This window comes from Acanthaster planci, linkage group LG01 (genome assembly GCF_054643075.1).
Source record: "Acanthaster planci isolate LZ-2023a linkage group LG01, COTS_SCS, whole genome shotgun sequence".
Taxonomy (NCBI): domain Eukaryota; kingdom Metazoa; phylum Echinodermata; class Asteroidea; order Valvatida; family Acanthasteridae; genus Acanthaster; species Acanthaster planci.
This window is the reverse complement of record NC_141777.1, coordinates 31,132,185-31,154,863: the sequence shown is the minus strand read 5'-3', so window position 1 is coordinate 31,154,863 and position 22,679 is coordinate 31,132,185. Positions and strand designations below refer to the sequence as shown.

The 22,679-nt window shown below is 41.7% G+C and overlaps 1 protein-coding gene across 1 annotated transcript; it reads right to left on the bottom strand.

Moving 5' to 3' along the window:
• Positions 1–231: 231 nt before the first annotated feature.
• Positions 232–22,604, bottom strand: sympk (symplekin). Its single transcript, XM_087135852.1, has 27 exons — positions 22,356–22,604; positions 22,002–22,124; positions 20,613–20,686; positions 19,965–20,097; positions 18,926–19,032; positions 18,407–18,518; positions 17,775–17,878; positions 17,407–17,504; positions 16,967–17,025; positions 16,760–16,855; positions 16,321–16,428; positions 15,861–16,058; positions 14,651–14,797; positions 14,247–14,328; positions 13,260–13,442; positions 12,855–12,941; positions 12,014–12,206; positions 11,048–11,129; positions 10,599–10,781; positions 9,452–9,624; positions 8,721–8,790; positions 8,157–8,265; positions 6,740–6,840; positions 5,893–6,085; positions 4,416–4,651; positions 3,140–3,268; positions 232–2,487 (listed from the first exon to the last, which is right to left on the bottom strand). The coding sequence occupies exons 1-27, from the start codon at positions 22,455–22,457 to the stop codon at positions 1,261–1,263; spliced, it is 4,509 nt and encodes a 1,502-aa protein (XP_086991978.1). The 5' UTR covers positions 22,458–22,604; the 3' UTR covers positions 232–1,260.
• Between the last annotated feature and the right edge of the window lie 75 nt (positions 22,605–22,679).

Genomic DNA, 22,679 nt, shown 5'->3' with positions numbered 1-22,679 from the left:
CATTTTTTATTGTGGATGTAGCCACAGCTTTCAGCACTCCACCGCTATCAATAACATCTCTTGAAATAAGACTTTTTTCATCTTTTGCATCAATCAAGAATCAGTTCCAATGATAAGTTGGACTTTCCTTGTGTGAAATGAACAGCCCCTTATGTGGTGGGGTGATTTCTGTACTAAATAAACTGGGCCATACTTGGAAAATATACAGGGGGCAACTCCACATTAACGAGATTCTATATGTGTATAAACCTGTTTTTAATTTCCAAGCGTACATTTTTAGAAATATCTTTATTCAAATGCTTTAGCAACTTCCACACTGCCAAAGCATGTCAATGTTCTTTTTGTAAACTCTACGACTGAGTTTTGGTTCACTCCTTGATTTAACAAAACTTTGTGTCCTGTACATTGAGAAGGAAGGTAGACTACATGAATTAAAAAAGGGAAAGGATATTTGAATACAAACATCAGACATCGATGCCTTCAAGTACCATAATGTTAATATGGCAGCTTACTGCTTACACCTCGATTAACAGAAACAAAGTGTGATTTCAAATACTTGTTTGAAAACAAATAACTTCCTCATTGGGTGCAACCTTAAGTTGCAAAACTGTGCCTTAGGAAAAAAGGCTAGATGAAAATTCTTTTCTCTATGGAGCCCAAAAGAGTATAAAAGTGTTAGACAAAACAACTCGCTAAACAAGACATTTAGCTTACACCTTGAGTAAGTTTATTCAAACGACCACATTTGCTGCCAATTTTTGAATGACCTTGATCAAATCAGCCCTGGTTTCAATTAAATTCTGTCCAGTTGGTGACATGAGAACAAATGGGCATCACTAGACCATATAAATAATAGTGGAGAGGGGGGGTTTCGTGATTTTACCATAAAGAACAACTACCTGCCCACAAAAAAAGCAGGTGTGGCCTTGGAGTCACAACCACCTCAAGACTGGACACAAGGCCAGACACGACCACTCACATACAACAGGGTGAAGAGTAACTGAGAAATGCTTTTGGTGCAATTTGAACAGCTTGTGACATGTCCTCAGATATTGTCAGGTATTGTCTTGATCTTTTGGGGTAGACTACGACAGGGGTTGGGGATAACATCTGCCCATCGCCTCTTGCAACACCCAAGGGACACCTCTGAGACAATTCATCAATATGCTTTGAAGACATGACAGTGAATCCTGTCAAATTACAAAAACTGCAAAGTTCACTGAATAAAAAAATCACAAAAAACTTCTCATTGGGGTACAACTAGTTCTTTTTCCTTGTGCTCTTCCGTGTACCCGAGGGGGAAGGTGTTGCTGTCTTTTTGGCTCCCCTGCCACGACCCCGCCCTCCTCTTCCCCGGCCTCTCCCCCTTCCTGCTGGTGACGGCATCTCTGACTGTACAGATCCATCTCCAGTGTCTTCACTCTCCAATTCAGCAGAAGCGACTGGGTTAGAGGACTGGCTTTCATCTTCCACCGTTTCCTGAAATGGATTCTCAACTGCTTCTTGCTCTGGGTAGTCCTCGACCTCTTTCTTAATTTTGAACTCTGTGTCAACTGTGGCTTCCTGTGCTTCCTGGTCTGGTTTCTCTTGCTTAATTTTCAGGGGCATCTCTTGATGTGCAGCTGCCTCAAATTCCTTTAGCTCATCAGGCTCTTGCTTAACAGTCACCATCTCCTGCATTTCCTGATCTTCTTGAATTTGTTCTTTTATCCTCCTCTCCGCTTCCAATTCTTCTTGTCGTTTCTTCTCTGCTTCCACTTCTTGTCTAATTTTCTCCTCTTCCTGTTTTAGTGTCTCCTCCTCACGTTTCTTGTTCTCCTCTTCTTGCCGACTCTTCTGCTCTTCCTGCTGTCTCCTCTCTTCTTCCTCCCTCTTAAGAGCCTCTTCTTCCTTCCTCTTGATTTCTTCCTGCTTCTTCTGCTCCTCTTCTTGTTTCTTCTTTTCCATTTCCTCCTGCCGGGCAAGTGCTGCCTTTTGTTGCTCCTCCTGCCTTCTGGCTCTTTCCTCAGCCTCCATCTTTTCTTTCTTCTCCTTGGCCTCCATAGCGGCTTTGATCCCAGCTTCCCTGGCAGCTTCCCTCTTCTCCCTCCTCTCCCGGGCCTCCCTGGCCACTCGCTCTCCTGCCTCCCTCGCTGCCTTCAGGCTGGCCTCTTGCTCAGCCCTCATCTTCTCTTGCCTCTCCCTTGCCAATTTTTCTTCCGCTTCCTTCCTCTTCTTTTCCTCTGCCTCCCTTTGCGCTTTCAACTTCTCAGCTTTCTCCTTGGCTGCCTTTTCAGCAGCCTCCTTTTTCAGTTGCTCTTGCTTCCTCCGTTCCTCGGCCAGCTTTTCCTGAAGAAGCCGCTCTTCTTCCTTTTGCTTTTCTTCTGCCTCCATTTTGATCCTAAGCTCCTCCTCTCGTTTTTTGCGTTCCTCTTCTTCCATCTTCTTTTTCTCAGCCAGAGGATCTGTTTCCAGGACTGTCATGATTGGCGGAGGGATGTGTGCTTGCTGTGATTTGAAAATATCAGGATTCTTCAAATTAGAGCGAAGTGTATGTAAATGCACAGAAAAGGATGACTGTTACCGTTAGTTTTACCTCCGCATTCAGGTTGTGTTTGGTTGAGTAAGGTTCAAAGTTAGGTGGGGTTGAAAAGAGTGTTATCCATCTGAGCAAGTGAGTTAATTTTTACATTAACATGTATAAATGATGTTTAACATATTGGAATGGAGTGTAAGGTTGGGCTGGGTTCTGCAGAGTTCAGATTATGGTTGGAATAATTTAAGGTGATTTGAAGTAAAATCACATGTATCTGGTTCAAATTTTGATCATTCTCTCTCTGTTGGAGAGTTTTAGTCTATGTGATTGGGGTGAGTTGAATTAAGGTTTCCTTAGCTAGGTTAAAAGTCGGCATGGAGGTTGTTTCGATTAGGGTACGTTGGGTAAGATTTTATTAGAAATACTCTCTCTAACCATCCACCAAGAAAGGATACTTTTGTCAAGTTCACAGAGCTATGTGACATTGTGCTCTTCACTGCCCTTGAATGTTTGCAATAAGACATAAAAGACACCGTTTGAAGGTTTGAGTGACTGCAAGAACAAGATGGATATCTCTTAGATATGGGACGACTGGTGTTTATGAACCCACAGAAGATATCTCACCTGATGTGGTGTAAAGGTCTGGACATGTGCCAGCATTGGAGCTCGCATGTCAGGGCTCATCTCAAAGACGTTCTTAAGCTGTTCAGCTGGGAGCTGAAGAAGAACTTGGAAAGACTGTGGCTTGGTGCGCTGTTAGGACAAATTACAAAAGTGTGTAATTTGATCAGAAGAAAAGGTTGCAAAATTGGAAGTAACATATTTTGAAGACTGAAATGGTTAGTGTCGAACACTTGCACAAAGATGGTACCCCACAAACTCTGTGTGTGTGCACCCTTCAACAACGGCAAGAGAAAGGTAAGACTATTAGTCAGGCAGTTCTTTCCTGACTTTCTACCTCTGCAGCCTGGGATCAACTCCTGGCCCGGTCCACATGTGGGTTGAGGTTTTCAGTCCCCACCACACTCTGTGGGTTTTACCCAGAATATTCTGAGGTTTCCCTCCCACTTCTAAAAATATAACTGCTTCTCACTCTGTCTTATTTACAGGTTTCTTGATGTTTGTCAGCTATGGTACCTGGGGCACTTGTGAGGAATCCTTTGGTTTCATTACCGGAAATGGCTACTAATATCATAACATTTGAATGTCATGCAATCAGCATCTATGCCAAGATGACACACAGTTGTACTTATTCAAATGGAATTAAGTAATGTTTGCTCTGTACTGTTCACACATACCTGATTACATACCAAGTTCCGTATATACAGACAATCCTGTGTTTTCATGTACTTACGAAAACTCAGTTAAAATACTCCTTTTCTTGTGCAGTGAACACTTTCTTAAGTTGGAGTTTCACTGATGGTTTTTCTTGACTTCACCATCAATAACCCCAATCCCAACTTGCCTCTAAATCTGTTTTCCAGAAAGGGAGTAGCCTTGTGTGGACCTGGCTTAGTCCACAAAAGGTTCACACAATCTGCATTGTGCGGACCTCTCTTGGTCATGGGTCCACACTAGGTATTTAAGGTTTGCATAGGTACCCATGGCATGTCTCAAACACTGGACCTCTTGTGAGTAATCCAACTACATGTATGCCATAAACACTTAAAGCTGAAAACAGAAAAAGTTCTCTTCTCTCCATGCACAATATGATGCCCAACCCCTGATGAAATCTTATTTCTCCTAACACCTGGTAATGCATTTCTGATGGCTGTGACACTGAATGTACTTTCGGCAAACATACTTCGCAAGACACGTACAGACACAATACACGTACAAATATTCCAAAATTTAGGACTAAAATTCCTGATGCTGCACAATCACAGTCTCAGTCGCTCACCTCACAGCACTTGACGAACCCCTCCCAGACCTTGGGCAGATTCCAGACCTGTTTGACAATCAGCCGCTGCAGGATGTTCATGACAAAGCCACTGAGTCTGGGATACATGCCCAGGGACTGGATGACGGTACGCATGAGCAGCGTGGGTACAGTGCCTTGCTCCATCAGCTGCTGCATGACCACAGCAAGGACTTCCTGGGTGTAAATGGCCTTCTCATTGAAGCATAGACTGGTGGCTGAACAGATAGCATGAACAAATGATGATATGACTGTTGGTGACTGATTCTATAACTGTAAGTATGGGCGGGGGAGAGTTCAGCACTTCAGGGTGAAGTATTGCCTGTTGGTTAGAGTTACTCTCCATCAGAGGGTTAGGTGATCGAATCCAGCATATGAGTTTCATGTTGTGACCTTAGACAAGTCACTCTACCCCTACTTGCCCCTCTCCACCCAGATGTTTCATAAATGGGTACCTGTAAGGGCTCAGACAACATGTGAGCATACACATGCTGCATACTGTAAGGGCTCAGACAACATTTGAGCATACACATGCTGCATACTGTAAGGGCTCAGACAACATGTGAGCATACACATGCTCAGACAACATGTGAGCATACACATGCTCAGACAACATGTGAGCATACACATGTTCAGACAACATGTGAGCATACACATGCTCAGACAACATGTGAGCATACACATGCTCAGACAACATGTGAGCATACACATGTTGCATACTTGTCTTACATGATGAATGACGTAAAAAGGCTTTGAGATGGAATGTGCTATTATAAGGTCCAAAAAAATACTGCTGCTTCCCGTTTCCCAACCGACCCTAATTTTTCGGCGCAACCCTAACTAGCATTGTGTGAATTCTCCATAATTCTTGTGGATTGTCAACTGTTGAAATTATTAGATTTAGGTAGGATATGTAGGATTGATGTAGGATACATCATGGGCGCTTACCACGCGATACAAGGACATTGTTGGCCAGTTTGCTGTCGTGATTACCCGACTAGCAATGTGTAAATTCTCCATAATTCTTGTGGATTGTCAACTGTTGAAATTTTTACATAGATTAAAACATGTTTTTGTAGCTTTCGGCCCAATTCATGCTATTACATCAGTACAAAAAAATTTACCCCCAAAAATTTTTCAGACCTACCGACCCTATTTTTGAGAGGCATGTAATTGGAAGCAGAACTATTTTTTTGGCCTAAGCATTATGAGGTTTATTCCTGGACACCTCATTTTCTTGCAATTCATTTTCACATCAACTCACCCAATACATCAAGCCTTTCCTCACAGAAAACAAGGATGTATTCTTACTGCTGAGAGCATAGTTATGCACAAAATCCACTTGAGCAAAATCACACTAATGGACAGGAGTGTAGACAAATTGAGGCTGCCAGAGGATGGCAAATGTAACCTTATGCTGCAGACAGCTGCAAGACAAACCAATGGTAACCCTGCTCACCCTTTATGATGGATTTGATATCGCACTTGGAAGTATCAATGTTGTGCAGCGCAATCAGCAGCTCGGCTGGTGTCAGTGGGCTCTGACCAGCACTATTATCCCCCTGGTGACTCATGAGTAGACGATGGAACACCTCCTTCACGACAATGGGGTTCAACTTGATCAGTTTGGGTAGCGCTGCTATCACCTCTTTCTGGAGTTTTGGAACAGATGCAAACCTGTGGTGAGCGACCTCATTTGTAATTAGGCATGTTCCTTAACTTGCTCTCCATTTGTTATTTGCATGTTTGTTTGTCAAGTGCTCTTTTGACAATGAGCTGATTGAAGTAGGAACAATCTGACAATTAGCAGATTAAGCATCAACAAAAATTACCCAGCATGTGACATCCAACTTCTATTTAATCCCCTAAACGGCCCTATCTACTGGCTCTGTGAATTCTACTATCAAGCTTGAGATATGGTAGAGCGAGTATGGGGTCTTCACGATACAAGTTCTAGGGGCATGAGACAGTACAACACAAGAACTTACATCTCTGCCCTTCAACCGTTGGGCTTCACACCACATAACATGGGAGTTTACTAAATAAAATAAAGACTACGATCCAAAATATTTACAGTTGCCCCCCAAAAGAATGAGACTGCAAACCTGGCACGAGAAGGTTTGGGACTTGATCCCTTACAATATTGGGGAACTGCGGTTTTCAGCCTCATGAAGGAGGACGTATGACTCCGACAACAAGATTTCAGGTACAACATACAATCTGATGACAAACCAAATCTGATGACATGCAATGATTGAAGACTCATTTTAACTCGACTGGGGTTGACCATTTTCCAGGTTTCTTACCTTTTCTAATCCAATCAGTACTGGAATCAAGAAGCGTACATCGGAGACACGCTTCAAGTACAGGTCACGCACTCGCTTCACAAGATCCTGAGATGGTGGGGCTACATTTGTTGACACAAAGGTTGAAAATTTTAGTTTACAATTTACATCATGACATAAATCTATGCATCATGTGAAGAGAAAATTCAAATTAGTGAAGAAATGATGATGGGTAAAAGCAGGTTCTAATAAAATCTGACAACCAAATAACATGACTTTTCCAGGACTTTAAAGGACTAAAATACAATGATTTCCATGGAATTTACACCATTTTGCAAAGGAAATGTTGTTTGGTAATATGAACTTTAACCATATCCAGCCGAGGAGCCTGGTTTCGCGTACCTTGGGTTTGTACACATAGCCAGGGTGCCCGAAATCAGACAAAAGAGCTGTGGGCCTTGTATGTAACAAAAGACAGTACTCGGAACAAAAGACAGAGCTGCTGGGAATTGACACCATTTTTTCAGTTGTCAATAGCAGAGGAAATCCATCATTGTTCAGTGCGAGTGGATAACCACATGGGACAAAAGCACTCCAGCGATGAGCAATACAATACCGCTGCACGCTAATCTGGCCCGTATTGAGAAGACGCCAGCAGCACACTGTGCCAATTTCAGGAACAAAAGAAACTTATGTAACACCACACAATCTGGGCTTTGTTCACAAAGCGGCAGGCCTGGCTGAATTACTCTGGCATCAATAGATGTCTGTAAGATTAGAGTCACTCCATGGGGTAGGCATTCAGGAAAAAAAATTGCCCATATGTAGGCACTGCATTTTTAAAAGCAGGAAATGGTTAAGACTGCCATAGCAACTACTTATAGACTGACAAGGATATAACCTGTAAATTCATAATGATTCTGTTTTCACATCAAAAGCAGCCGTTAAAAATGCCCCTTGCTTTTCCCTCAGACAATAGAAGTCAATCCAATTTTCCACGGCTTTCCGGCACAACTACTTCGAAGGATTTTTCCATGACTGAGAAGTTGGGCAGTGAAGCTCAGGTAAACAAAGTCGGACTACTTTATGGAAAATCTGAAACTTCAATTTTCTAATATTCAGTGACACTTTGAGTCATCATTTATAAAAAAGTTCTTATAACAATCATCAAAATGGAAAAGTGTTGACCAAAGCTTGAACAGTAACCATATAACACATGTTCAAAGACTTGTCCACGAAAAGCAAAAACTTTCGGGGTGCTTGAATGTTCTGATAAGAGTGACAGATAACATGCCAAGAAGTGAAGAAATTCTAGACTCTGCCACAAACTTGTTAAGGTAACACAATCTCCCTTCCAACCTGCTTAGTTCATTTTTATCAGCTATCCATTTCATCCGTAGGTACACGGAAGGTTATTTGGACTTTGCCACTAAAGTACCTTTGTCAGTGAGTATGTGGAGCATTCTAGTGACCAGTGTCTCTGCTCCTTTAGGACAGTTCTCGACCAGCAACAGTAGTTCGGGGGAAGACATGCCCATCCCTCGCACCTTCAATCAAAAAATCCAGACAGAAAATTCCAGTCACACCGACAGAAGTACTCAGACTCTCTTATGAATGAAACACTACCTTCTTTTTTCATGTTGCGCTGCTCAAAGACGAAGCATTTCAAACCACACTCCTTGAGAAACCATCCTTGATTGTTAGGAAACGCATAATCAGGTCTCCAGGCAGGTCCTGTGATAGCCTTCTTATTTGTCACCACTGGGTGGGTACTTGTGTACAGACCCAAAAGGGGATTTATATCTGTGACATCGATTCCCTAAGAAGGAAGTGCCCATTTTTGAAACCTTCAAAAACGAATCCGTCTTCTGCCTTGCAAATAAGCGTAATTAAGCAATCTCTCTACAGTGTAATTTGTGAGGAAAAACATAACACCCTAGTGCCCTTCCGCAAGGCACACAACAAATTGTTGCTACGACAAATACAACCAGTTTCTCCATACCGGTGCTTCAAGGACTCGTAGGACAGTTCTTTTGATGAGAGCAGAGGTGGCAACGTAAACCGTTGCAAGTCTGCAAAGACAACCAACAAATAGATATTCATTACAAAACAATCTGGAAGTCATGGGGAGGATGAAGAAATATATAAAATCACAAAATAGGGGAAATCAACAGAAAATTAATGCTTTGAAGTAATTATCAATGTAAGACAAGGAACCATGACATACCACACTATTGTCACATTTTGGTATTTCACAATACGGCAGTTTTGGAGTAAAAGCAAGATAGCCTACTATGTACAGACAAATATCCTAGAATGTTTAGACAATAATTTCATGACTGAAACATTAAAATTCTTTATAGAATATTTGATCAAAACTCTGACTATCTTTGCACAAATAAATTAAATTCTTCAATTAAAATGTTTGACTTACAAACTGACCTAACCTCTGGTTAAGTGTAATTTAATTGGGAAGGAAAATACACACACTTGTAGTACACGCCTAAGTTTTACAAAACTATGTTGCCCACTAAGATTCCGTGTACTGTCCTCAAATGATTTAAGCCTAACAACAAGTCCACATTAATAAAGTTAGTAATTAACATATTGTGCATACAAGTGACACAAGAAAGGATCCACCATTGGGCTCAGTCAAAAAATATCAAGTTTGTATCAGGAATATCTACTTCTTGTAAATTTACAGCAAAAAAAGACCAATATAATAAAGCTTACTCATGAATGAGTTTGTGGTTGCTAGGCAGCAAGGCCAGGTAAAGATGCAGGCACAGTTTAATGGAGGCTTCCGTCCAATCACTGCCACCTTCACCGCCCTCTGAGGTCCGACTGACGAGGGAGGGGTTTGGCACGTCACTCAATAAGTAATGGAGACACTTGCTCGCAAACTCCTGAGAGGTTAAAACCCAACAAAAGTCTTGGAATACAATTGCAAAACTAATGCTGTAGCTGGACGGCCTGAGAATTTTCCTACTTTAAGCAATGCACCAGATGGTATCACTGCTATAAATCTTTTGAGATAATCAAAAATCCTCCATGATCTAATGTCTATAAAACCAATGGCAATATTCATATTATTAATACATTCATATTAGGGTTTCTGTTTGTTTGGCTATTGTTGTTTGGTTTGGGACTTCGGTTCTGAAGTTTTTGGCTTTAGGTTTTGGGTTTTACATTTAGGCTTTAGATTTAGCAATGACAACATCAGCAAAGTTTTCTTTTTAGTGATTTGAACTTCAGCTTACGTTCTCACACAATGGACATCAAGTTATTATAACAAGAGCTTTGGAGAAGAAAGGAATGGGTGAAATAAATAAGCAATACAATGAAAGATTGCACCGACACTGCAAGTAAGATATCACACTAAAAGTAAGTACTACTTTTCTTTGCAAAAGGTACAAATTTATCTATTTTAACCCCTTGACGATGGGAATTTTTTTCCGGACGCCGACTCCAAGAATTCCAGCCTCAGTTGGCCACGAAGGCCACCTGCCAAACCACGAATTCTCGGTTTGTGGACCTGCGTGCTCTGCACGCTTTGAATTCCACAGTGAAAAGGCTCATTTTTCGGTGGCATGCGGCTCTACTCATGCTTCCACATTCCCATTGCCTCTTTTCAAAGTGGGGACTATTGTGAAGCTGGTGATTATGATGCAAATTTGGTCTTTTCATTTCTGGGCTAAACACAAAAGCCAATCACCATATATACAAGAGCCAGGGTCTGCCTTCTTTCACTGTGTTCGCTAGAGTGTGGGCCGAGAATAATAGCTGAAAAGCCGGCTGAGGATCTCAAATTTTGCGGCGGCTTTTACCGTCATCCATCGCAAAGGGTTTAAGAAAAAACCCAAATCATTAGTCATTTTACCTCAATTGTTTCCTTCAAGTCTTGTCTCTCGTACAGCCGTTTGACATACTGAGTGGCCTGTGATCTGACTTCTGTCCTTTCATGGAATGTCAACTCCAGAAGCTCCTGCAGGTAGCGTTGGATGTCTGCTGGCCGCTTGAGGATTAGCTCACGCAAGGCATGCATGCCAGTGAAGAAATGGGTCTGAAAAACAAGAAAGGATACCAACTACTCCAAACCGACAAAGGCTACATCAAATTTTTCTAACCCATAGTTTTAATGCAATTGTAACTTTGCATTTTACTGTTTTGGCTTGATATTCAAGTTAACTTTGGAGACTGTATTTTTGCTCTTGCTGCTTTCAATTTCAAGATGTCAAGATTTGAGATCTCCAATCATTGTCAGAAAATATACATGATGATCAATAACTACTTCTGATCGATATTTTCCAAGAAAAAAAAATCTTGTACCTCATCTTCACAGAACTTTCGGATGACTTTGACCGCTCTCTCGGTGATTACAGGTGCTTCCATTACAAGGCGTGTGAACAGTCTGCAACAGCAAAAGACACATATTTTAATAAAATCCAAGATCTGATGAAGCCATTTCATAACAATTATTCTCATTTTCTTAACCCCTTCGAGCCGGGACGCGGATAGAGCCGCCATAAAAATTGAGATCCTCAGCCCACTTTTCAGCTATTATTCTCGGCCCACGCTCGAGCGAACACGGTGAAAGAAGGTAGACCCTGGCTCTTGTATGTATGGTAATTGGTCTTTGTGCGTAGCCCAGAAAGGAAAAGACCGAATTTGCATCATAATCACCAGCTTCACAATGGTCCCCACTTTGAAAAGAGGCAACGGGAATGTGGAAGCTTGAGTAGAGGCGCATGCCACCGAACAATCAGCCTTTTCACCGTGTAATTCAAAGCGTGCAGAGCACGCAGGGCCACAAACTGAGAATCTGCGGTTTGGCAGGCGGCCTTCGTGGCCAAGCGTGGCTGGAATTCTTGGAGCCAGCTTTCGGGAAGAAATTCCCGTCGTCAAGGGGTTAATGCTCTCTTACCATTAGCATTCCTTTTGACCCTCTCATCCGCATTTGTCAACAACATTTACACTTTTGTCCTCTTACATTTTTGTGCCACTCTCCTCGAGGCATAAATCCTACCCTATAAGCTGCCTGGATTTCCCAATAATGTTGCCTAGCAAGGAATTCAAAGTACAGATGAGAGTCACCTTAACAAGCATCGTCATACAAAAGGTTTGGCTATCCACCTTTATTAGACTTTCATCTTAAATTCCCTTCTGGAAGAAGAGTTTGTCTCTGCTTAATCAAGGCTTTGATCTTGGCAGTCATCAGTGGTTTATCAATACAATGTAATTTTATATGCTTACATGGAGAAGGGAGGAACTTGTTGAAGACAAGGGAACTCTTACCCATCTCTCTGGTCTGGTCTGTCCAACAGTGCCATCAGCATAGCGCACAGCAGTTTATCATAACGATTCATGCTGACTTCCTGGTCCAAATATCGAGGCATGTAACCCTGGTAACTGCTGTATTCCTGGTACAGCCAAGCAAAGGCCAGCTCCGAGCGTGAGCGCAAATCTTCAAGGACGTGGTCCTTCAGCACTGGATCAGTTAAGAAAATGGCAAAATCCTAGCAATGAATTACTAGATTTACCCCAAACTTTACCTGACATCAACAATACAAGCTAAATTGGTACAAAGAGGTCAGCCATCAAGGATCATTTTTACCCTTCACTGCCCAAATATGGAATTCCTGTGCTGGCCGTATAGTTGGTGTCAAAAATGAAACTGGGCTAGCCTCAGCAGGGAGATGAACTGTGATCTGGGCGGAAGCTACCAGCAGCGTCAATTAAAAAAACAGTATCCCTTGTCTCCCAATAATGCCTCTCAATCATCTTGAACTTGAACGGTAATGTTTCCTTTGATAACATATGACAAAATAAATATAGTAATTTTATTTATAAGAATATACCTTCGATGTAACAAAAACATTAAATTTCCAAAATACTGGACAAAATTTAAGTTTACATCATTACCCCTTAACCACTGTTTTAGAGTGTCCAAACCTACAAGTAAGAAAAACTAACTGATAAAGAGTCTCACTTCCAAAAGTTAACCTTTCATGAAGAGATGCAAATTCATCAAATTCATGGGAGGCAATCAATCAGACATTCCTCAGCCTTTAAGTAAAAAAACACCCCTTTGTTACCCCAGGTTTGAGAAAACAAAACATCAAAAACCAAGACTCACTTGGAAAAAGATCACCGCTGAACTGGCTGACAAGGCCCACAAGAATCTTGATTCGTGCCTGGGATGCCCCTCCCTGCTGAGACATTTCTGAGAAGAAAAAATTAAAAGCAACAATCATGAAGATCTCTAGTTGGCCTGGAAATCTACTGCCTTATACAACCAGGGATCTCAATAAACAATACAGAAAGAACATCACTCTTCATTCCTCCATGTAAATGATTGTTTAGCAATCTCAAGCACTTTTTTTCACTTTTCATAAGCACTATCTGGCACAGTACATAAATTTTTTAACTTGTTGCTACCAAAGTCATTTTGTCGCCAACGAACCAGAAGGAGGTATCATTCAGTTGAGAAGCCGCAAGTCCAAACACGACAGTGAAACATTTTTTTAACACGACAACTCACTTTCGGAGGTGATAATTCTGGAGACAGCCCCACTGACGAGCTTGTTAGCCACCATCTGCTCCAATGGCACGGTTACATCACTCAGTTTGAACTGCTTCATTCTAGCCCGGGGCTTGGGGACACCTACTGGGGCTTGGAACGACAGCCCTGATTTCTTTCGGCCGGTGTCCTCCTCTGCTTCTCCTGAAATTGAAAACAAAAAAACTTGGTCAATGTTTGCATCTGAACTCCATGCAACTGTGGTGGACATTTTGGTTATTGCAGGATTTCTGGCCTCAGTAAAGGAGGGGGGATTTGGCCTGAGTGGGTAAGGTTTATGACTTGTCATCAGCGGGTCCTGGGTTTGAATCCACCCGCTGCAGAATATTGCATCCTTGGGCAAGCCACTTCACCTCGATTTGCTTCTCTCTGAAAATAAAATTGAGCAGTGGCATCAGCTTGAGAGAAGCCTGCAATGGACTGACATCCCATCTAGGGGAGGGAACAAAACTATTCTTAGTCATTTTATTCTACAGAAACCAGAGTTAAATAAAAGCCTCAGCAGTCACATTGGCTTACGACAGACTCCATTTACTTTGTGGGTTCAGTATTTGAACTAACGAGAACAATCTGTTATCTGCAATAACATGCCTTTGGACTGGTATATCATCTACATGCACTTGCTAGAGCATACAGGGCACTTTTAAATGTGTAGAAGTATTTTCATCTGATGACGTAAAACCTTGTGCACCTAGTCCGTATAGACTGGGCAAAGGTGGCAAGGCAAAGGTTCAAGTAACGGACAATCCTCCAGACAAAATACCACAAGTGTGCTATGTCGTTGCTTCCACGTGGATAAAGAAGTAATCAACAAGCGTTCTTACCTAGGACAGGAATGCCGGTTGGTTTCTGAGTGGATAAAGAAGTAATCAACAAGCGTTCTTACCTAGGACAGGAATGCCGGTTGGTTTCTGAGTGGATAAAGAAGTAATCAACAAGCGTTCTTACCTAGGACAGGAATGCCGGTTGGTTTCTGAGTCACGGCAGACTTGTTCTCCTTGTCAGCAGCTTCTTCCTCTTGCTCAAGCATCTAATCAGAGATTGGACGGAACAAGATTGTTCTTGTGACATCCGATACAGGGTCAACTTCATTTGAATATTTACATGCACATACCCACACCCAACTGGGGCACAGCATTCTTCGTGCATGTGTATTTGAGAACCTGGCCTACAGGAGAGGTGAGTTGTTCAACACACAGCACTCAACAGTATCAGAAGCTTCAAGGGTGTTGCCCAACCTCAATAAATGTATCAAATGGGGCTCATAACCATTGCAGTTAGGTAACATGATATCATGCAAAATGCTTTATTACCATCTAACAGTTGAAGAGAAAAAGGCCACAATTTCTAACCTCCATGTTCTGTGGTTTGATGCCTGCTGTAGCAAACTGACTACTCATCATACGAGCCAAGTGACTGATCTGGCTGTCTGTCCCTGCCGCGGCAATGGGGGTGTAGCTGGCCTGGAACTGTGGGGGCATAGTCTCCGGTAATGTCACCTGTCACAGATATCATCATTTCAAAGTAAAAGTTATCTAGCCAGGATGTAGACCATTCTAGTGGGACCTCGGCCTATTTGAACCGAAAAAGGTTCAGATATCGCTAGTCTACGAATAAATGTACAAAAGACATGCTTGTGATATCACTCAGTCTCTAACAATGGTTTGGGGAAAAAATGCATGCGTAAATCAGCCCATTAACCCCTTCAAGGCAGGATTATTCTGACCGCGACTGATGGGCTGTGGTATGCCCTGAATGGAAGGCTTTGTCCAGCAGCAGGCCCCGTTGAACCAGCAGCTGCATAGTGAATAGACTGTATGTGTGGTATGCACTAATCCTCACACAATGGTGCCGTAGTAACAGTCCTCCGAAGTGAAGGGGTTAATCATAACAGCCAGACAGTCCAGAGGAGGCACATCCTCTATATGCACTTAAAAACTTTAAAAAAGGTTAATTAAAAAACCTTCTGATGACATTCACTAATCACAGAAAGATTCCTGTCAATTACGACATTGCTAATATTCAAAATGTGCACACATTACATGTCAATGAGAATAAAAACTTGTACTGGTCTGGATGACGTCTACTCCAGAAAAGTGGCAAGTCACATTTACAATAAAACTGATTGTAAAGGAGTGCAGTGGCCTCACAGTAACGACCATTAGATTTGTAGTCTACAAGTAAAGCAGCAGGTTACAGGTTCGAATCCTGCCTGCGTTCATGGTGCATGTGCCCTTGGGCAAGGCTCTTTGTCACTCAATGCTTCTCCCCACCCAGGAGTAATTTGGCATGTGTGAGGGCAGAGATGGTTACTGTGGTTGATTTAGCTGCTTTTCACTGAAATGGCTGCATCGAGCTGTATACTCCCTAGGGAACTGAGACAGCATTTCAGATGTTCCCTGGGCCAATAAGCAGGGGTAGTAATAATAGGAAATCACCCTGATATGTAAGTTAAAAACAGGTTTTTGTATAACGTTTTATCAATATTATTATCAAGAAGGCATCTAAATTTGTTTCGTGCCACAACTTAACCAGCAAACTACATGATGGCTGGCTACTAACCATGCTGATGAGTACAAGGTTGGCCACATTCTCCACGTTCTGAAGCAGCGGCGTGAGCTCCTCAGCCAAGAGATCCACCACTGAGATCTTAGCTGGGGCCTGGATGGTGGCTTTGCTGGTGCTCGGCATGGAGGGGAGGAGGGTGGGATGGAGGGGAGTTTCCCGTCCCATCTCATCCTCATCCATCACCTGCTGGATCTGCAGGCAGGAGAAAAAAAAAACAAAATTAGGGAAGTGGCTTAAATCCAGCTTCAAATCTAATGCGTTCTGCAGAGGCCGACTTCTTTACACGGATTGGTTGTTAACTGGTGATGGAATGGGTGTACAATATGATACACACAATGTTCATCTGCTCCTCAACTCCCCTCTTCCCAGACAACTTTCCAATTGGCATGGTTGGGCAATCTTACGAGTTTAGTCATACACGGATTCCTGATGTGACGTTTCTGTCACTACATACCGTCTTCACTGTGGCTGTCTTCGGCTTCTTGCTGTTTGATGATCCTTCATCATCCGCTGGTCGAGGTCGCTTGAAGCTCTCACGCACCTTGGGCATATGCTTGGATATCTGAACACAAATATGTCCACGATGACATCTTGATCTTTATGTCAAGGACAGAATTTAACCATACTCCACTTTTGCTTGCAAAACCTCCTGACTTCCTGAATACTCTTTGCTGGTTAGGACAATGTGACGTACTCTGTCATTAGACTTGCACCAAGTCCCATGTAAACTAACAGAGGCTTCCTCAATTTCGGATAAATTCCAAAAAACTCAAAGTGAATTTTGAGGAACAGTGGGTGGCTCTTGGGCACAAATGCTGCAATAATGTTCACAGGTGTCGTACAATTCAGGCAAATTAAAATTTTAATAGTCCGACGTGATTTCAGAAACCAACCTCTGCTTCAGATGCTCCCAAGTCTGTCAGCAGTGTAGTGATGTTGGAATGAAGACTGACAGACGAGGGATGTTTCAACAAGTTCAACAACTGCATCTGTGGATAAAAAGAATTCAACTGACTTTAACAATGTAGTGTGTCAACTCTGAAGATGACAGGTTTGCAAGCAAACCCACAGCCAGGGTGAAAGAAGGGAGCAAGATTTACCTTCAGGTGCTTCCGTACACTGCTCACTTGTGACTTGGCCAATGTTGGCGGTAGATTTACTAAAAGGAAAGAAATTGAAATTTTTAAACTGTTATCCAACCTTCTTTCACCTGGCTCAATCCCTGAAACTACTGTTATACGCACAAGTCGCCTGCCATATTTTTTTACCTTCTTCTTATTTGCTAGTTGTCAAGTGATCTCCACATACTACCAAGGGCCTTACTCACCAGCGACCTATCTTTTGCAAACTCATTTACTGCTATTTGACGACAGGTCCCCAGTACATCTCCAACTAGTATACCATTCTCTGGTTACTAACTTTTTGCCAGGACCAATTCGGACATTGCTTTAAAACACTTGAAGCGTCCCTTTGGACATTCATTTTAAACATGCTAACATCAAACCACCTCTACGAAAAAAATCAATAAAGTGCTACTCACCATGAAGAGTTTCAAAAGCTTGGATGACCCTGGCCATGAACTGTGGTCGCTGCTTGGCAATAGTAGTAAGGGAGCCCATACATGCCATTAAGTTGACGCTGCAATTGACACAGAGAAAAGTCAGCGATACAAATCTCTATATCATTGCTTCTTGTTTATGGTCTAATTCTCGAATTTTTCATGGATCTGCGGACTTCCAAAGTAAAACAAAAAACAAAACATTACTTTACCAGTACAATAATCCTGTTGAAATCAATATCGCATGCATTGGTTGAATGAAAGAGCAAATGTCCATAACACACAACAAACATTCAACAAAACATGAAACCAGCAAAGAAGCTGAGTCGGACATGTTGAATTCGATTTACCTTGTAATGCTTGGGGAGGCTAGAAGGTCCAGTAATAGCTCAAATGCATGAAGGCCATCTTTCTCCAACTCCTCACGTTTCAAAAGTCCATGCTCCTCTGGAATCTGTACACAGGAACGGCAACATTCACTGAATATTGGGTACAGGGAATAAAGATCCCCCCCCCGGAAGAGCTACAGACAAAGGTATGATGGGTGAAGATACTCCATGATTTTTGTCTGATTTATTCTACATGTATCTCTCAAGTTTTTGGTTTTGTATTAACTCAGAAATGATATGTAAATGTTGTAATACCATTTTTAAAAAATAAAATCACTGTAGAGTTGTTTCCCTTTGATAAAGATGTTCAGTTTTTAGAATAATGCAGGTGACATTTGGGTGAACAAATCAGACGTTTTTTTACAATTACCACTCAGAATTCAAGATTAGACTCATTCCATTTATTGAGACTAATGGGCCATAACTGTCCAAAATGTAACCGCAGAAGTGTCAATAGAATGTGGCTATGGCTGGGACTCACATGTACACCTACATGTATGGCAGCCACTTGCTGAAGTCAAGTAATTTGGACTGAGGTACATTTACAACATAAGGAGACACTTGACATTCAAAGAAAAAAAAACTACAAGTACCTGATCCAGGGAGATGTCTGCTTCTGGTTTCTTGGGGATCTCAGATCCCGCGACTCTGGCCGACTCCACAAGAATGAGAGACTCCATGTACTTTGTGGAGTGAGTACGAATGCTGAAAGGTAAAACCAACAAGTTCATTTATTACCTCTATCACATACGGAAAATGCTGAAGCTACATGTACACTCGTATACTATGGAAATTTGAAGACATCAGAACAAAGCTTCAGAGTACCTTTGTCCAAGTTTCCATTCTACAGAAGATGTCAATTTGGATTAAAACACATCAGCAAATATAGCAATTTGTTCGCAACAATGTGTTCACCAAAATGCTAAAATGACAACCAAGCACACTCAATAGTAACACTAGTTTATAGATTAACAAATCAGTATCCTCCAAATTTTGCATTACCCTAGAATGGTGTTGGACGGCTATGCAATCTTCTTCCCCATCCTGTCTTTAGAACAATTTGAATGCAAGTTACAAGAATGGGTAGCATCGCAGTAAAGCCCGAAACTTACCCGTCATTTTCAGAGTCCAGCATGATGAACACCTTGCGTTTGATTTCCTGTATCTGGTCCCACACTGCTTCCATCTCTTCGCCAAACGTCCTGGCATTGACCAACCACTTTATCAAACAGAGTGGCAAACAAACAAGAAGAGGTGTCAGATACATTTCTTGAAATGCTTTGAATGTAAGATACACATGATTGCATGATTTTACTGAAAACAAACTCATGCAAGACCTTTAAGTGAAGGGAACAAGTAATGACCCCGCTTTATAAAACTATGTGACTACCTTTAGTGTTGAAAAAACATGGTCGGCATAACTGACTGATGAAATAAACATTAAAAACAGATGCCATTCTTAACTTTGATGCTGAAAATTTCACAAAGGACCTTCCTGAGTCATGAGTATGCAGAAAGCCCACAGCACATTCATGGTATTAAGCTCTATTTATACCATTCAGAAGTTACTAAAATACTGTATTACTGCATGTATACGCAAGTTTCTGGGAGATTTGGTGCATCAACTGCCTATTAACAGGCTTCAGGAACTCATGTTTGAATTCTAGTCCGATTATAAAAAGGCCTTTAACCCTAACCCTCCTCAATCCTCCAACAGGTGAAGGATTCAGGAGGGTTAGGGTTAATGTGACCCCAGAAAATAAAACATGAGAAAAACCTCACTAAGAATCACTACCAAACCTGTATCAATAACGTAAGGTCAAGAAATGTAATCCCTCACTGACATGAGCACTAGGGGATGGACATAATGTGACATCCAACTGATCTTGCCTTTCTCGTTTTCTAGGTCATCAGAAGTTCCCTATTTCCAAAAATAAAGTTTCATTGTACAGGCATGCAACTTGGACTGTGACAAAAAAGAGGAAATTCCAATCTTTACAAGATTTGGAGTGTTTTTCACATTTCAGCGGCATGAGTGTGAAGTGAAAAATGAGGAAATCAGCTGATCCCAGGAAAAGTTGCATGCCTGATCGTAGAAAGCACTACGAATACACAAGATTTCAAAAAGTACTATTTGCCAATTTGACAGACCTTCAGGGCAATTTTGTAGAGCTGCATGCTGCACAGGATAACCTTCTTGATGACTGCAACGTGTTGGGCCGAATCACTCAGCATCATGTTAAGATGTGGAATCACACTGCATAACATGTCATTGTCCTTCTTGCTGTAGAAGACAGAAAATGTGGAATTTCACATTTTCACTTCCTTTTAAATCTCCTCACACTCTAAAACTGCACAATCATTTCACAGTTCCAGTAACTGAAATCCTGCTGCCTCATTCCCTTTGACTTTACACAGGAACATAAACGTTTTAGGACATACATACCTTCCTATTCTTGAGATTAATTGAAATGTTTGTGCTCTTCGTTAAATGTCTTTTCACCATGATCAGGTGTGATGATACCCCTATCTACAATTTTTGTTAATTTTTTGGTTACTTATGCTTTTCTGCCTTTCTTCTGTAATTTTGCCCCTTAATAGGCTACAATGCTAGTGTTAGTAACAACTTTCCTATAAAAAGAAAATGTTCTTGTACACACTTAAATACATGTACCTCAGGCTCATAATGGTTCAATTTCTTGAGCCCTCAAGTCAAATGAACTGTATGTGTGTGCCCCACCGCCATTGCATCACATTCCAACCACACAAATCCCTTGCCTACGGATACAAGTATCTTACCACGCCTCTTCAATAAATCCAACCACAAACTTTCTGACGTCTGCTGACTTGTCATGCTGAAACTGAAGAACTTCCTGTCCCAATTCACAACAATTAAAGCAATTCAATGTTAGGGATATACATGTAATGATATAGTAGCATTTCAGCACCGACATTTGCCAAAATGTAGGACATTTTCTGTTTTTAAATTTTAAAGCTTCCTTTTGTTACCGAGCAGATCCACTCAAAAATAAGGATTGGGGGATGAAGCTGGTTCTCATGTACAAATTTTTATTATGGTATGTCAAGGGTATGAAAAAAAAATGACAGTCAACAGGGACGATGACTGCTCATGCCTTCCTTACATGCCATAAACTGCAGGCTCAGAAATGTAATTATTATCGCAGAGACAAAAGGGAGACGTTCTCTCTGGCGAAAGTTGGATTAAAATCAGCAACCCGCGCATTTTTACTTAAAAAGAAAAAACTCAGAAAATGCGCAAAAGAATGTCTAGTATTCATTGAAAACAAAAACAAGGATGCTACCGTATTCTAATTCTGCATGTAACACCCGGAGTGAGACTGTGAGAACCAAAAAGAGTGTTTGGCCGCATGAGGGCGCTAGTCAAAATTATCTATGCATGACTGCATACAGAGCACATGTTCCGCGGAAGCACAGTGCATGATGCAGTCGAAACGGAATAAAAGGAATGGAATCAATGTGACTTAAAGAAAAGGAACCAGCGTCAGGTGAGAGTAGGGCAAAAACTCGACCTGGTTACACTTTCCTTTGATGATTCATTGCTGCTTCAGTACTTGAAGCCGGGGCAGTGAGCCACATTTGCTCGCAATTCACAGATACCTTCAATGAACAAATGTGGGGTTCGACAGAACTTGTGAGCAGTCACTCCTAAAATGGAAAGTACCCTACATCACTGCCAAGGAAGGTGTGGAAATATTCAGATGTTTAAACAATGGCACATTTAATAGAAATTTACAATTAAGAAGTTCTTAAACATTCATGGGGACAGAAAGTTGAAAAAAACGTGCTCGCAAGTGAAATTCAATGTCATGACCCCTTCAGTAAAAGTATGACAATGACTGGTGACGAGGCCTCATGACTATTAAGACAGTAGGTACAGTATGCAGCTTTTGCGGGATGATTTGGTCTTTCCATTCAGTGTGACACCGTGAACCTGACAAACAAACAACGCAAGAATATCTGAGCAACCCAACTTGACCCCACAAGGTCATCACATCAGATTAACTCTTGCACCAGGTGAGAATGGAGCACACACCAAGGGTACCAACTGTCTAAAACAAGTCTTCCAAGTGTGATTCAAGACAACCATCAAGATTTGGAAGTTGAAAAGTAAACTGATAACTTGACATTAGTCAGAGTCATACTCACATCAAGGAAATTGTCCAGTAGTGTTGGATCCTTGTGCACAATCAGTTCTTGTACATGTTTGAGATTAGCAATTTTCTGGGAATCCTTCGTCAACAGGTGTGTTTGGTTGATTAAGTCAATCACCTAAAAAAGTGACAGATAAGTGCAATCTTGACATTAAACTGAAACTAGACTTTGAAAGAAAGCTGTTTGTACCCCATCTCCAAAACTAACAAACGATCAGGAATAGAAATATATGTAAAAGCAACCATTAATCCAACCATGATGGAGGAATGGGAACATGACCTAGGGCCTACTAAGCTAATACCATGGAGGTAGAAATGGAGCCTCTGTTGTTGGCAAACCAACACCTACCCTGTCTGAGGTGTTGATTCCTTCTGCCATATCAGCCGTCGTGGAATCCTCGTCCATAAAATACTGCGAGGCAATCGACCGTCGACTCCTCTCCGAATCCATGGCTGATCACCTGAAAATTCCAGCTTCGCAAAAGCAAAGGGTCTTGACATCGACAATACAATTCCCCGTTGGATGGATCCGTTGTCGCGCTACTTGTAATGCATGGACCAGCAACGACTGACTCGACCTTGCCTTGCGTCGGGGATAATGCATGAAACCAGTTAACAACTATGCCCAAATAAGAACATCATGGTTGTTGTGTTTACGGTGGCTCAGAATGCA

Excerpts from the sequence above, each read along its gene's own strand:
- sympk (XM_087135852.1), bottom strand. The coding sequence starts at position 22,457 with ATGGATTCGGAGAGGAGTCGACGGTCGATTGCCTCGCAGTATTTTATG. Across the intron at positions 16,429-16,759 it reads TGGGAGCATCTGAAGCAGAG|ATATCCAAGCATATGCCCAA; the intron begins GTTGGTTTCTGA and ends ATTTGTGTTCAG. Across the intron at positions 9,625-10,598 it reads ACTTGAAGGAAACAATTGAG|GAGTTTGCGAGCAAGTGTCT; the intron begins GTAAAATGACTA and ends TTAACCTCTCAG.